This window comes from Nematolebias whitei, chromosome 14 (assembly GCF_014905685.2).
Source record: "Nematolebias whitei isolate Nwh7 chromosome 14, NemWhi1, whole genome shotgun sequence".
In the NCBI taxonomy this organism is placed as follows: Eukaryota; Metazoa; Chordata; class Actinopteri; order Cyprinodontiformes; family Rivulidae; genus Nematolebias; species Nematolebias whitei.
The window spans coordinates 43,787,339-43,803,893 of NC_056511.1; the positions used below are offsets into that span (position 1 = coordinate 43,787,339).

At 44.0% G+C, this 16,555-nt stretch overlaps 1 protein-coding gene across 1 annotated transcript in view; it reads right to left on the reverse strand.

Annotated features, from left to right (window-relative positions):
* Positions 1-6,878: 6,878 nt before the first annotated feature.
* The window catches only part of cxadr (CXADR Ig-like cell adhesion molecule), a 56,567-nt gene continuing 46,890 nt past the window's right edge, over positions 6,879-16,555 (reverse strand). The window contains exons 4-7 of the mRNA XM_037688136.1: positions 14,846-15,001; positions 14,609-14,731; positions 11,915-12,053; positions 6,879-9,662 (exon numbers count right to left, since the gene is read on the reverse strand). Of these exons, the coding sequence (XP_037544064.1) occupies positions 9,380-9,662; positions 11,915-12,053; positions 14,609-14,731; positions 14,846-15,001 (701 nt within the window). The 3' untranslated portion in view covers positions 6,879-9,379. The remainder of the gene's footprint in view (positions 9,663-11,914; positions 12,054-14,608; positions 14,732-14,845; positions 15,002-16,555) is intronic.

Below are 16,555 nucleotides of genomic sequence, written 5' to 3' on the forward strand. Positions count from 1 at the left end.
CCCAACTCTCGCATTGGAGGACGACTGCTCTAACCACTCAGCCACAGCCGCCCCACCCTAAGGTGCACCTTATGAATTAATTCTGGTTGCGCTTACTGACCTCGAACCGATTTTATGTGGTCATTGTGAATGAGTTGAATAAAGTTTGACTTATCGGTTTTGTTTCACTTGATGCACATTATAATCCGGTGCGCCTTATAGTCTGAAAAATACGGTATAAAAACTGGTGTTCCGTCTCCTTTTTACACGCCCTGCATGTTCTCCGTCAGTCTGTATGTGGAGAACACGAGGAACAGCTTGGATGGCATCAGTATCCCAACATGTGGGGGCTCTGCACCGCTCACACCGCATGAATCGCTCCTCCTGCCTGTGAATAAAATGTCAAATCTGCAGATGAGCATCACCTCCCTGATCCATGAAGCTCACCAGGCGAAGCCCCCCAGAGAGAGGAGGATCATGGGAGAAAGACACATTGGACTGAGTGTAATCTTACAGAACCTGCTGGTGAGCATGGAGGGGAAGGTCAGGCTTCAAAAGTCACACTTTAGTCATCAAAATGTGAGCAGCATGGGGTTGGAGGGATGATTCAAAACGGCCTGTCATGATGTTGAGATGCAGGTTGACCTTTAACAGATGACTCCGTCGACCACAGAAGAAGACATCAGCAGCTGCTGGATGGGGGCCAAGGTTCTCCAACTCCCGGTCCGAGCAGAGCGGAGGTGAGACAGGAACAGAGCAGCAGATGGCTGAGCCTAGAGGGAGGGGTGTAACATTTGGTACCAACCTGAAAACCACTGTTAAACACAGATCTGCTCCCATGCACTTCACCAAGGGGACCGCAGCGTGGCGTGATGTATCATCAGAATGATGAGCTCAAGCTGTCATGTCTTTTTGTGGGACGCTCATGTCACGGGACAGGACAAGACCCTGGGTCCACAAGATCAAGACTAGACTCAGGTCTGAACACTTTACTGCCCGGCCTTTCTCCTCTTTGACTTCTCATGAGTCCTTAGACTACACGTGACCAAACTTCTTCTGAAGCTGTGTGACCTTTGAACTCAGAAGGTCAAACTCATTCACACAACAGGACTAAATTAAAAACCTGATCAAGGGACTAACTTTTTTACTTTTATTTTTTATAAAAATTGCCATGATTTTCATATTTGTGTAAAATCATTTATAAATATGAGCTCAGCCTCAGCCAGAACGGTTACTGGAACATAGTTTAATTAAATACTTATGTTTTCCTGTTAAATATATTTATATATATATTTCTAATTTAGAATGCCAAGATTTTATCATGAGTCATCAAAAAGGAAAACTTCAAACAGTTGCACCACAGTTCTTGTTCAATAATCCAGGTAATAATCCCTCAATGTTCGGTCCGGTCCTCTGAACGGTTTCGTTTCTGTGCTGAAACGTTTCGTTCTTCATCCGAAGGACTTCCAAGCCACCAACAAACTGAGTCCCACCACAAACAGCACACTCTCATAGTGGGAAAAAACCAGTTTGCTGGTGATAAGATGGCCTCCGGGGCCCGCCCTCTCCCCCGTCAACTCCTCTGTTTTCAAACAGTTGCCAACATTTCAACCTAAAATTACAGCAAAAACATAAACCGATGGTTTTCCACGGATGTCTGGATCCCATTGTGCGCTCACAGGACATAATTACCTGCAGTGTTCCCTCAGTGAGGACTGAACTAGACAAAAGGACCTTCTCCTGCTCCGCTCCTGTTTCCTGGAAGATCTTGTAAAAAGATCTGAAGCTCTCGACCTTTGACTTCTCTAAAGGATTTTAAACAATTGATAAGTTTAATTAAAAAAACAATGCAGACGTTCCTGTTTTTAGTATTTTACCCCGTTTTATAAAGTAGCTTGTTTTAATTTCATTTTATATCACTACTTTTATTTATGAGCATTTTATGGCTGTTTATTGTTGTCTGGACCTCGTCTGCATTCTTTGTTTAAATCCGGTCTCTCTTGTAAATGAGTCCTCGTGACTCAGTGAGACTAACCTGTAGAAATAAAGGTTGAATAAAAAATATATATATATTTTTATGGTCTCTTGCGTCTAATTTTAGTTTCGTGTTTTGTCAAAAAACTTTAGTGATTTTTGTTTTTCATGCCTTTCAGTTCCCGTGTTCCTTGTGCCATCGCTTCACTTCTCCTCGGTTCAGTTCCTGTCAATCTACCTGCCCCCAGTCTTTTATATTCTATTGGCTCCAGTTTGATCCCCTTCAGAAACTGTAAGTTTAGTTTATAATACAAAAGGTTTTGGTTTCCGAGCTCCTTGATCCTGTCTGTGATCTGGGTTCCAACTTTTGTCTGATCAAATAAATGCAGGCAGACGCTGAAGTGACAGACACGACAGGCGTTTATTTCAGAAGTCTTTGAACCTCTCAGGACATTAGAGTGAAACTTCTGCGCATTAGTTCCCACACTGAGCAGACATGTTCAAACAACTTGTGCAGAGGGTGGAGGAGGTGCTCTCACTGACTGATGGGTGGAGTCACATTCATGTTTTCACTTCCACCTCAAACTTTGATCCGCTCTCTTTCTCCCAACTATAAACTGATTAGCATAAAGTTCAAACTTTCTTATCTTAGTTTCAAAGTTAACAAACCACAGAGTGAACTCTGCACAAGTTCTGTTCCATTACATGCAACACAGGCTCTTCCTCTCAGCACGTAGCTGCAGAAGAACTGGATGAAGCTTCATTCACAACACAGCTCACAGAAGATGCTGCACGGTCCAAGTCCCTGACACATTTAAACTGCTGCCACGCTAACGATGTAAAGTGACAAACAATTTCAGTGATAAATCACCAGACAGCGTCATGTGATGTAATTAAAAAAATTAATAATCTAATCAGTATAAAGTGGAGAATAAATGTTTTAGAATTTACACTCGTTGATTCTGTGAATAGTATGAATGGAAAACGTTGGTAAACTTACATTCTTTATCTTCTAAAGTATTCATTCAATAACAGTACAGCAGAATGAAATGTCCTTTTAATTAAACAAACTTCAAAGCAAAATGAGAAAATTAAATTGAAGTTGGCTTTGGATTGGTCCTCGGTCGTCTTCAGTGCCGACCAGCCGTCTGGTCTGGTCTGGTCCACATCTGCTTGGGTGGCTGCTGTAAACCTTTGCACGGTGACGCATTGACGGTACGCCTGCTGTTCTGATTCCTTTTCGTTTGACATGGCAGAGTGACTGTGCGTTTAAAGTTCACTCTGTCAGCTTTAATTAAGACCATTTTAGGCAGACTGCGTTGTAGTGCACTTCCTTTATTTTGTTCCCAGGAGACGCCACAGTATAGTAGTCGTACATACATTTAAGCCTGGAATGATTTAATTTGCAAGCATTGTGAGTAAAAAGGGTAATGCAGCACTCAGTGAATGACTAGACTTCAGGGAATTCCCCTGAATCCTAATATACACTTACAATACTAGAGAGACCCAGAAAAACAGGAGGCTGTGTCCGAAAACTGCTCTGACTCCTCAGTTATTCATCCGACAAGGCCGTGAAAGCTTACGTTCACATCGTAATCTTTGTCATTTGAAATCCAAAGTGCTGCGAGCGCACAGACGAAATGTTAATGCACTGCTGCGCCGAAGGAACCGACTCTCTTCATTTAAATGCATATTCTACCCAGAATTCCCCCCACGTTTTTGCTCACTCCCAACCTGACTGAGGCTTCTAAAAACAGCAGAAAGCTTTACGCCTCTGACAGCACGCGTCACGCTGGAGGAGAGCAACTTTGATGAGAACCAGGCTTTTAGAGGCCTCCTTTGTTAGCAGGGAGTGATTCACATTTTAGAGATAAATCGTCCTGCGAGCAGGCGGCTCAGACTGTGTACAAGCAGATAAGGTTGCCAAGGAAACCTCGGAGAACCTTTTTCCTCCCTTCTTGATCTGTGCAAACAATTAATACCTTCCTGGTGCAGAGAAGAGACAGTGGAATAAATCCCCAGGTGCTTAACATAGCACCACTCTCTCTTTAGCTATGTAAACGGGAACGAGGGGGAAAGAAACATAAGAATATTGGACTGGAGGACCCCGAAGGATGATACATGACTCACAGTACATTAACTCAATGAGAGAACAGCATTTAGTCCATAAATCTAATCTGTACACGTGCAGCAGCTCGCATCACTAATGTCCTTTTAATGAATGTTGTGAATGCATGACTATAAAAGTGTGCCATTATATCCATGCACATCCATTTGGACAGCAGCTGCAATCACACAGCGAGCCCTGGACGAGCGGAGCAAAGAGTCTTCAACTACAGTCCCAGATCAATGCTCGGGGGCCCCATCCATTACTGATATCCAATTATAGCAATGGATGTCTGCTTAGCACTGCTACTAAGTACTTTAGTCTTTTTATTGACTACCTGTCGACACAGCTGCTGGCTAATAATCAGTCATTGATCTATCTACATGTCAAGATCACCAGCATGTTAAATGTTTGCACAGTGACAGGAGGGTGGCCGTGGTCGAAACTTTCACACAATCAAACATGGATTGTGTACTTCAGCTGCTACATGCCAGTGCAGCCATCAGCATACCTAATTAGGAAGCTAATTTTGTACAACTGTGATTAGTGCGGGCTTGCAGTGGAAGTAATTACCCACAAAAGGTGGGAAATGACTCCAATTGTAAAAAAAAGCTCAGCAAAAGCTCAAATAAATGATCAAAGATGGCAGGGACCCCGCACCGCAGCAGGAAACACAAAGAGGCTATTAGAACATTTCTGATGAAATCCTGGTGGCAATACAAAATACAGGCTAGTATAGTACATAATGTACATGTAACAAGTATGTAATGTGTAGGTCCCTGATATTCTGTATTATGAAGTGATTATGGGTCCAGTCAGTTGGTCTCTCAACACAGTTGATACATTCTTTCAACCAAGCAACAGTGTGCTGGAGAGCCCTCATGCCCTGAACAGACACATGCAGCTGGGTATGTCATGGATTCCTGGGGACAGTGGAAGATGATGTGCCTCTCTGTACTGTCAGTGGAGGATGTACAAGACGTGTACATTACTGAATTTATGAAAACAAGGTTTCTGCTTTTTGGAATCACCTTGAATATCCACAAATTAGGAAGACGTCAGCAGCAGTTTCGACCTTGGTAAAGCTGCCAACCTTCTGTGAAGGAGTAATTTGTGCTTCAAGCTCTCAGACTCATGTGCTTTGCGAGCTCAACCGCGAGCTGGACGCGATTTCTGAGAATTGTAGCCACTTGCAGCTCCAGGAACTCACCGGTATGAAGGATTTGACTTTAACAAAGCAAGGACTGGTGGAATGTCCACAAATCTGGCTGTTTGGATTCACCATTGAGAGTACCAGCAAACTGAAGGCAGAAATCAGTCTGCCTGCTTGGCCTTGGATAGGCCAACTTATGTCAAATGGCTAAAAGTCCAAAGTCATCGTGCATTTTTATTTTGATTATTTATTAAAAATATGAGAGATGTTGCCCAGTCTGTGGAGCGTCTTCATCCACCTTCAGCTGTGCGTTGCCATGCGTCCCGCAGACCTTGTCTTATGCACTGCATCTCCAGACAGCTCTGCAGGACGCGCACACAGAACTCCTGCATACATTACCACGGTGCATAACATTTCAGACATAATAATTAAGCTTACAATAAATAAATACGAGTAAATGTTTGATGTGTATTAACATCACGTATCCAAAGAACATCACTAATTGGTCTAAATAACAGCGATCAAAATGTGGAAAAGACAAAATAATGGATGGATTGTCCTTAGCTGGACAACAGAGAACTGAAGCACCTGAAGGCAGCGGCCATCGAGACTGGAGCAGAACACGCACGACTGAATTCAGCAGCGTTCGGGTCGGACAGCGTGTGTTAATTGTTGTTGCTCTCTAAAATAGTAACTTCAATTCAACCTTTATTTATACAGGTCGATGGTCTCACTGAGCCTAGTCACTTACAACACTGTTTTTAAATCAAATGTTTAACAACCTGTTAAAATACACCAAAATGCAGGAAATGGCATCTCTTTTATTCCAGATTTTCTGGGGGAGGGCCCACAGACCAACCCCCCGCTTGTGTTCCAGCATCATCGGTTTACAAATTAAGCCCTGTGTGTCGACCATGCACATGTATTTTTTATCTATCTACATTGATGGCTGTGGTTTTTTTTTTTAGTTTTCTACATCGCTTTACATTGTAGCTGTTTTTGTTTCGTTTTTTTTATTTATTTTTTTATATTTCATTTATTTGTTCCGGTTTATATGATTGTCCACTGTTGTCATTGTTGTTTCAAACAGGTCTCTCTTGTAAACGAGTCGAGGCTCAATGAGACCGACCTGTGGAAATAAAAGGTCGAATAAAAAATGTAAACTGAACTGAATCTACAACTGCCTTCCGTTTTGTGTAAACCCAAGTCAAGATGCTAAGCAACCTAAACAAAATCATTTTAACATGATGGTCTTTGTGTTTTTCTAAGGCTGTAGTACTACAGAATTAAAAAGTGTAACAAAAACAAAAGAACATATTTTAGTAATAAATGCGCTTCAATGCTTTTAAACATGAACAGTTTTACTAAAAGCAGCCGGGTCAGAGACCTGTGGGTTGATCTGAACAGAGACGGCAGGCAGCCACTGCTCCTGCCCCTTACTGATTAATTACAGTCATTAAGTGGTTAGAAAGTCACCTCACCTGGTGTAAAGGCTGCAGTTTACTGGCTGATTAAAATAAATCACAGTCAGAAAGCTGCAGAGTTCCTGGAGAACAAATCACCGTGGCAACAAGAGATTAAAGTTTTAGTCACGCTAAGACAATGGTCGCCAACAACCGAACGAGTAATTATGAGCGGCAGCAGTTTGTTGATTTCACTCACTTTTATTATTCAAAAATACAGCACAAAAATACACACAAAGAGAATGTGGTGTGCACCTCAGCCGAGTCTTCATACAGCAGAAGCATACCCATGTTAAAGCTATTGTTAATATTGTTAGTAGTTAACGTCTACAGAGTAACAGGACCACATCTGGAGCGCTGCTCTGACAGCAGGCGACGAGGAACTAGACTTTCTACAAGGACCCATTCTGAGCGTTTGTGCACAACGCAGCCGCTCACATGAACTCACATTCACAGCATGGTGGCAAATTACAACCGACCGAGGGTTATTTTTGCTCACGTCATTTTTTGCCTTCACCAAATAAGTGACGTGAAATCTTAGCAGGAAGCTTCGTCACTGTGCTAACCCCCGTTCTTCTGTTAAACGCTGGATTTTCTCAAGGAAGTATCTCGTCGGGCTGCGACGAGTTGGCAGGTTGCATCTGCGAGGGAGTCTCTAAACTGTCTCGAAGCATTTGCGCTGGTTCTTAATTTCCTTGCTCGAGTCACAGTGGCACAAAAAAAACGTGTGCAGTCAGGAGTTCTCCCCGACAGGAAACATGTCCAGGTCTAAAACGCACAGAAAAGATCAATGACAATTACTGAAGCCTGATCCAAATCTGCTCGTCTTCCCTCGAAGCCTGGTCCAGGAGAGTAAATCGTAAACGCGGGGGCAGAGGTGGGTGTAAAGCGAGTGGAATGAGGCAAAGAAATTATTTGCACAGTCTAGAATAGTTCTGAAGCCATGCACACAAAAACCAGCTGTGCAACAGTTGATCGTCACAAACACTCAGAACGCAGCGAGGCTGCAACACAAAGCTGAGTATTTAACAGCCGCAGCTTAGTGACGCAGACCACCTCCGCTCAGCGTCGGGGCTGGATACAGACACTTTAACGAGTATTTGAGAAGCAGAGCCACATATTTCCTAAGAGAGAGTACATCAATTACTACTTCTACAGTAACACAGTTTTAACACGCAAACGGAACAGAAAAATAAAAGGTTCAAACTGTCAGACTAATTAAAATCCAACAATAAGTAGATCCAGTCGAGGACAGGCTCGTTGTGCAGTGACTGCTCCCGTCCTGAAGATGAAGAGCGATGCTGCGCGGAGCACAGCTTCACTCAGGCAGGGCACGAGAGATCATGTGATCAGTGGAGAACTGACGGGGAAGAGCGTAAGGCTAAAATAAGGCATCAGAGTAAAGAAACAACAAACTGCTATCTGTGGAACCATGCTGTTCAATAAAAACAGATTAGTCTTCAGAAGAATAATAGTTTGGTATCAAATAATCCAAACGTCTGGTTTATGATAAAACAGGCCTGAGAACACAAACCAAGGTCAAACAAGGTTGTAGAGAGAAACCGTAGTCCACGGCCTGTCGTTCCACTGTGGGAACTTCCTTCATTCACCCGTGATTAACATCCTTCAATAAAATCTCAACTTAATGCAACATGGGCCTTCAGAGGTTTCACATGGACTACAGAGGTCAATCAGGGTACGGCCTCCTGGAAGTGCAACAACAAACCTGCAGGATCCGGCTGCTGCACAGAACAACAATAAATTAGGAATTAGTGCTTTGGCCTGCTGATGTGATGGGGAGGGGGCTTGTCCTGGCTGTCTTTGAGGTCAGGGGCCTTTAAACCGTCAAACACAATCAAGGCCGATTGCTCGGTGACCCTTGCAGTTCAGCTGCCATGCCTTCTGAAACTTCTGCAGAGGAGGATGGACGCCGGCTCTGCCTGCTCACAAAGCATTAATCGTCCAATCACAACACGTGGTGCAAGAGCCCCCGCCTCAACACCAGCCAGTCCTTACTCGTTAACCCCCCCCACGTAAACTCAGAGGGAGCACTTGAAACAACCCAACAGAAAGCAGCTGATCAGGTCTTCGCTTGCTTCAAGAATTACACCAAATTTATTCTAATGAGTCATTTGCATGAAAAAGTAAAAACGTCCGTGACAATAAAGTTTTGAAAGTAAATAAACTAAACGATATAAAACTGCACTAGCTGGCAGACGGTTATGTTACATGAGGATTTAAATAAGCTTTGATTTGTCCAAACGTCCGTTTGCACCTTCCACACATTGCACAGCTGCAGCTGGATGCAGATGTTTGCCAATCAAGGGTTTGGATCTGTTGGAAACGCACAGCAAAGTTGGACAAGAGCCAACGAAGTGAGAGCAAAACATGCACTTATGTCCAGCAGCGCCTCATGAGGACCTCTCTGCTGGACATCCACACCGACACATGCTCCTGTGGAAAAACACCGGACATTAAATGCATAACTTGTTTTTGTATTCGATAAAAAGTTCATGTGCGCAGATTCCAGCACAGCACAACTTCTCACAGCAGTGAGGCCCTCAGAAGGGGAGGACCCCCCACCCCATTTGTAAATAATAAAGAGCAAAATGTCAGGCGTGCTAGCCCACCCCCACTCCACCCAACCTCTTGCTCCATCTTCAGTGGCTAGTGTCCGGAGTCCCTGCATAAGAGGAGAAGGCGTTAGACGATGGAGCCGTCCCTGTTCTGGGCAGGGGTCATGACAGGGATGGCCCCCATGCGGCTAAGGTTGGGGCCAGCCATCCTGATGGCAGAGGGCGGGGCTAGCGGTGCGTGGCTCGGGGGCCTCTCGTACTCCTCCGATGAGGGAATCTTGTCGTACTGAGTCTTCAGGGCGTACTCGTGCAGGTTGGAAGGCGACATGGATCCTAGGGAGGAGCGCTGGCTGCCCATGGTGAAACTGCGTGCTGTTGAAGCGCGGCTCTTGGGAGGGGGCACATCCTCTCTGACAAAGAACAGACGACACAGGAACGTATTTAGACCACGTAGCAGGGGATGAGACACTAATGAAACAAGATGATATGATTTAAAAACAGTTTCTATAACTCCTCATGAGTCTGACCTAACCTCGTTAAAGCTCTGGCATCTTTTCACAAAACGTCTAAATTAATCCTCCTCTTAAAAAAAACACCAGCCATGTTTTCCAAACGTGTCAGAACATACTGATTGCAAAATACAAAACTTTTTCATACCCTACATGTCTTTATTGTAGCGACCAGTATTAACAGGCAGGAGTGACGACGGTAAAGAGTGACATTTGTTTCAAGAGTTGCTCAATGCAGAGATGATTCTTGTGTGGAGGGAGGAGGTGGACCCCAGAAACAAACTGATATTTGTCCCCCCTTTCAGCTGCTCCCTTCTTCAGGGAGTGAGCGGACTCCCCGAGGACTTGTTGTACACCAGACGCTCCTCCTGACTCAAACATGTCCACCGAGCTACCACAGCTCTCGGTGTGGAGCAGAGCGGACATTTAGGGTTAAAGGCCTTGCTCAAGAGCCCAGGGTGGGGCAAATGAGGACGGAGGCAGATGTAGGTGCTTCACCTTTTCTACCCACGTTTTGATGTTACGGTCAACCGCAGGATTCAAACCGGCAACTTTCTGATCACGAGTTCCCTCCTCTGCCACCACATTTTATTTTTATTAAAAAACACTACTGCATTAAAAGTCGGCGTTCAGCTCTCTGCATTTAATCCAGCACACCTGAGATACACCCAGGTGGAGCAGTGGGCGTTAGGCGTCTTGCTCAAGGACACCATGACATGTGGAAATGACTGGGAGTTGAATCTGCGATTTTATATTCCCAAGTCGTCTGCCCTACCTCTACACCATCTCAGCCTCTTCGGAGGGAGAGGAAGTAAAAAGATTGGTAGTAGCAACAAGCTAACTCTGTTAGAGGAGGATCCTGTCAGAGTTTCCATCTGGATCCAAAAAGGTTAGAAAATAAAATCCACTGAAGCTTTTACTCATTTATGTCTGCACCCGGTGGGTAACCAGGGCTCGTGTGCCACGCTTCACACTTTGGAACCACAACACAAGCAGAGGAAACGCTGAAGAAGTGGGTCAGATCGCTCCAACGTGTAACGCAGGAACATCCGCTCACACGGACGCTCGCGCAGCCGTTGTCAGCATTTTGACTTTTCCTCATATTATTTTATGAACAAAAAAACAGTTTTACGCTGCAACGCAGAATGTTTTAGGGTGATTCGCTGCTCAAGGTTTTGTCCAAAGTGTGACTACGGACGCATCAAGGTGCATCGTTAATCGTTTCATAATCGCACCGCATCCCTCTGCGTTGTAATCGTGAGGTGCCTGAAGATTACCACCTCTACTTTGGACTCCGCAGAAGTCATTTCAAGAGCAGGGCATGATTGGACTCAGTAAAAAGGCTAAATAATTGGACTGGGCTCATTTGATTGATACAGCAACATCTGCGCTGCAAAGTCACAAAGACTGTGTAATAGCCTATAGGGACTTAGAGTGTTTAAATACAACGATGTCCTCTTCTCCCTCTGCCACCACATTAACGCTTAATAAGCAGCAATAATCCAGTTAAATGCTCAATCAAACGGAGCCTTAGGGGCCCCGGCTTGCTCGGCCCACAGCATAATGCAGAGATGCTCCCGCCATATTGTGAGTTTGTCTGTGTACGAGACAGGGCCAGCGCTCTAATCCTCTTTGTCCTACACTGTGAGCAGCGTCACATTGTGCTCTTACATTCGGTCCACAGCAGAGCTAAAGTAAGCCCAGTGGCTGTGCAGAGCCCACGAGCTGAATGGAGAGTCGGGCAGCGAGGAGGAGGGGAGCTTGATCTGCGGTGGGGGTGGGTGGCAGCCAGAGGCAGAAAAGACAGGATCCACAGAGTACACAAAGCTTTCAAACTGATTACCACAGCTGTTTATTTGAGGAAGGGTATAAAAAAAAAAACGCTGATAGAGAAAAACCATTTTCATGGTTGTTGGACGCTGCGGTGTGTGTGAGTGTGTGTGCGCTCAACAAAGATAACCAGAGTTCATATTTTAAGAAGAAATAAAAATCACATGCCCCGTGTATTTTAAAGTTTACTCATAATGCTCTGCTATACAAGCAGAACCACATTCTTTGTAAAGATTACAAAGTTTTACACGCAACGTTTTTCATCCAAAGGGAAATCTCAGAACGTGTGAGCCAAACTCTCACGGACGTTTTAGCAAGCGTACCGTATCTCGTTGCAAATTTCCTTTTCGTATTTCCTCTTGTTACGAGCACGGAGCAGGCAGAAAAGGACGATGGCGATGATGAGGAGGATCAACAGAACGGCTATGATGGATCCCGCAACGATGCCGGCAGTGTTCGGAGCTACACCATTAAAACAAAGAAAACAAGTTGAAAGGCTTGGTAAACAGCATTATCAATATCAATATCAATTTTAGTCACACAAAACATACACTTGAAGCGTCTTTCTACACTTTGAACAGTGCTGCTCTACATAAAATTGTGTTTAAAACAACGGTGAACAATAAAGCTGCACATTTCTAAAGTGCGTCAGTTTTCACTGATAACATAATAAGCGAGCAGAATAACTGAGCTGTCATGGCAGACGAGATCCATCTGTAGGCGATAAACAAGAAATCAATTAACCACATGATAAATTAAAATGATGGATGGCTGAGAAGCTAAGCTACGAGCTAAGCTAACAGGCCGACCTCGGGGGAAAAACCCTCCGTCTTGTCGAAGCTCCAAAATTCACGGTTGAAACCCGTGCCTTCGTGTAAAAAGTTGTTTTTCTCTGCAAAAAGAAGCGGAGAACTTGTTTACCGATTTTATTATTAAAATCTTTGTGTGACAAATGCTAAAGAGCTCAAACCACACCGAGTGTCCGCCATTTTGAGAACCGAATAAAGAAGAGAGAGACAGCCCATGTCACGTCAAGGGGCCTCCCTCCCAGTTTTCTTAAAAGGGACACGCTGCTCACTCCCTCACTATCCATCCTTCAGTTTGAACACTTTTACACTGCCATCCGGTGGTTGAAAAAAGGTACCACACATAAAAATGTACCAATATTTCTTCTTAAATTTGACAATTACTAATTATTATCAAATTGCAAACAATATTATCGTTTATCTCAATAATTTCCAAGACAATTAATCGCCCAGCAAAATTTGTAATCATGACAGGCCTATCCATCCGTTTTATAAATTACTACAATAAATGTAAAACTACAGCACAAAACAGCAGCATAATATAAATGAATAGCCTGGACCCGTCACGCCTCCAAATAAAAATATGACATTTCAAACAAAACTACATTTTCTGATGGAGCAGAAAAATAAAAGACAAAATTAAATAAACTGAAAACTGTATTTTGATGCACCTCCTCGGGCTTTCACAGCAGCTGAGAATCTTTGAGACTTTAATACAACGCGATCCACCAATCAGGTGAAACTTTCCCGTTCAGAGCCGCTTCACAGGCCGAAGCCTCGTCAGAGACCGTATTTATTTTATGTCCATCATGAATTTTTACTTTCTTTGACACCTAAACCGTTTGGTCTCATGTCACTGCGTTGATGTCTTCTCTGAAGAGAAGTGTGATGTGATGGCTCACTGCTCTGTGGTGCAATACATCACCATCCAGGAACACGCACGTCACCACCCATAGATTGATAGATGTATTAATTATTGCTGATAGGAAAAGTATCCAAGACATCACTGTCCACTTATGTAGGGCCATGCAGCCTCACCGACTGTGACAAGCTGCTGCTTTTCTTCATGCATTCATCTTTAAACGTTTCATTCTGCGTCCAGTTAATGCTGCAGCCGCACCTTCCTGTCCACCGACGTCATCACTAATCACCCCTCTTTAGCCTCCTCGTTTACGTTCACTTAGCTGTTGATGATGCTTTGCATTAACTTTTTTACTTTTCAGCTGATTATTATTATTTTTATTTACAAAAATCAGTTTTTCAATTTTTTTAATTATTTCTTATTTATTAATAAGTTTTTTATTAAGCGCTGTAGTTTCCTTTAAACTAGCTTAAAGTGTTTGTTCTTTTCCAGCCTGAGCGCTTGTTCACATTTTCAACGTGTTTCGTCACTCTTGGTGTTGAAGGACGTTCCTGACGGCGTTGTGAACTTTTTGTTTAAGCTGATACCTCTCAATGTTTCCTGTCAGTCCTCCAGCTACAAGCAGCTTGTGGACTCACCTAACTGCAGACTGCTGTAAATGTTTTGACGTGCATGTACTTCCTTTACAAATATTCCACTTCGCCTCAGGCTCGGAGCTCTACCGGAGGCCTGGGAACTGGAGGGTTCTGAGCAGCATCCTAGCTGTTCCCAGGACTGGACTCTTCTCCAGACCTCTTGTTTTGGGGTCACAGCATCGAACGATGTCTTGACTCTGCACAACTTCTCCATTTCCTCTTTCAGCTTTAAAAACAAAATAAGTCTGTGCATTCTCTGTCCAGACTCAAAGTGTTTCAGTCGTCAGTTATATTTTATTTTGTTGAAACGTTTCATTTCAACAAAAAGTGTACGACAAAAATAAACCGTCCAGACTTAACTTGGTGGGATTTTTTACCAGGATTATTGAGCATGAACTTTGACATTTTGCAACTAGTTTTAAAATATGTTATAAACATTTAGGTTTACTGTAAAGGCACACCTTGTAATTTAGGCTCATAATGAAGTTTGACCATTAAAAGCCAAAGCATGAAACTATTTAGTCTGAAACTGAAGATAAATAAATAAAATTCTGACAAAGAAAGAGCGCTTCCCTCTTATGGAACAATTCGGTGAGGTAAAAGGCTTTTGTGCAACTTCCGGGGCGATTCTTTTAGCTTCTAAATGCCAAAACATCAGCTGCAACAAGTGTAAATGTTAAGCGGCTTTATGTGTAGTAAAGACAGGGAACTCACGAGGCGTCACGTTGAGACTGAGTAAACATTCCTCCGTGCCAACACTGTTGCTGGCAACACAGCGGTAAGTCCCGGATGCACTGGCAGAGACATTCCTCACATTGATGGTACCTTCAACAGGATCTGCGTTGATAAAGCAAACAAAAAACAAATATAAATACATATATAATGAAGATGACAGATTTAGTCACCTGTGAGAGGGACGTCAAGGTTTTTCATTTCTAAAATATAAATTACCTAAAACGGCAGAGGCAGGCAGCAGCTTGCTGTCGGTGAGTTTCTCCCATTTGTACTGCATAGGTTTGGTTCCCTCAGCGGTTGTGCAGCGTAGCACAATGTTTTTGCCTTCTTCTGTGCTACCTTCAGTGTAGCACCTCGGCTTAGACGGACGCACTGTGGAGAGAAAAGGAGATTCAGGGAGGAGAATAAAGCAGAGCTATAACCAAGTGGCCACATCAGAAATAAATCGTCCTGCTGTCCTATACAGCGTTGTTTTAAATCATGCATGTTGTGTGCAAGACCAGTGTTTGAGCAACGAAGAAAGCCCGCTTCACAACACGGTGCATAAACAGCAGCCTTCAGCAAAATGAAAGCAGTAATCACAGTAATTGATACAGCTGCTGTCATTACAGGAGCCGTCGCTCAGGATAATCACAAGTAACAAGGGAGCTGTGTGTGTTTGTGAATGCAGCGTTCTCTGGAAGAATGTGAGCAAACGCTGCTCAGTCAGTCACACTGGCCAGACAACATGAGAAGGGGTACTTCTACAACAAACGCAGCTCAAAATTTAAAACAGACGGGCACAGTGAGCCAGGCAAAGACAGGAAGTGTGACGTTTGGATGGAGAGGATCTGAAGCCAGACTGTGCTCCGTGCGCACCGACAGAAAGCTGACATCGTGGCGTGGTAATAAGTTCTGCAACAACAAATCCATGGAGTGGAGCTCTTGAGATTTGAACCAGGTGCTGGACGGGAGGGGCCGGCTTAGCAGACAAGTATAAGGATTAACAGAACACTGACAGAACGGAGCGCTTTCATCAGTCTAATAAACAAACAGTGGAGGAAGGACGGAGGACAAGGACAGTGGTAGCACGAAAACTAAACAAGCAGCGATGGACAGATGTTAATGGGGCCACGGCCATGTGACTTCTATCCGTCGGTCCTGCCGTTTTCAGCCGCCGTGCTTCACCTACACATCTCACAATAAATGTCAGACAGCCATGACATTCTGAATGCATCTCTTAAAGGTGAACGTCAGCTCAACACATCTGAGGGCTACAGTACACAGCCCTTCATATCAGGTCTGCAGCCTGAAGATCAGATTTATATGTTGGAGAGATGAGGTCAAAGAAGAAGGTGACAGAGACCGGAGGGGCAGAGTGATACAGCCGACCCAACTCTGTAAAACAACAATGAACTGATATTTATGAGATGCACAAGGCTATCTTGTGAATGAAATACACAAAAAGACAAGACAGGGTTGTGGCATCAATTACTGGGGGAGACGGACAGCTTCAAAGAGGGATTGTTGGTCAGTAAATGGAAAAGTGAGAAGTGACTCACTAATGGGCACCGGAGCCGTGCACACAGAATTAACGTGGCTGGCTTTTGAGCTTTGCAAGGAGATTTTGAATGTAATTGCCTGGACTCAGACACAACTGAATGGCTGGCTGTTCGGGGTAAAAGTAGTCACAAGCAATTGCAAGAGTTGCTGACATGCAGAGCTGAACTACCGGTGGACGCTCTCCTCCTGTTAACTTCAATGTCCTGCTGGAACCAGAGGAGAACACAACAATGAATCTGGACAACAAGTACACAACAGGTGCAAGCATGTGTGCACACATGCATACGCACCATGTGCGACTAGTCACAGCAACATCCAATGAATGCGAGGCCTGCTTGTGTACACTTATACATGCATGTCTCTTCTGCTCTCGGGGACCATCTA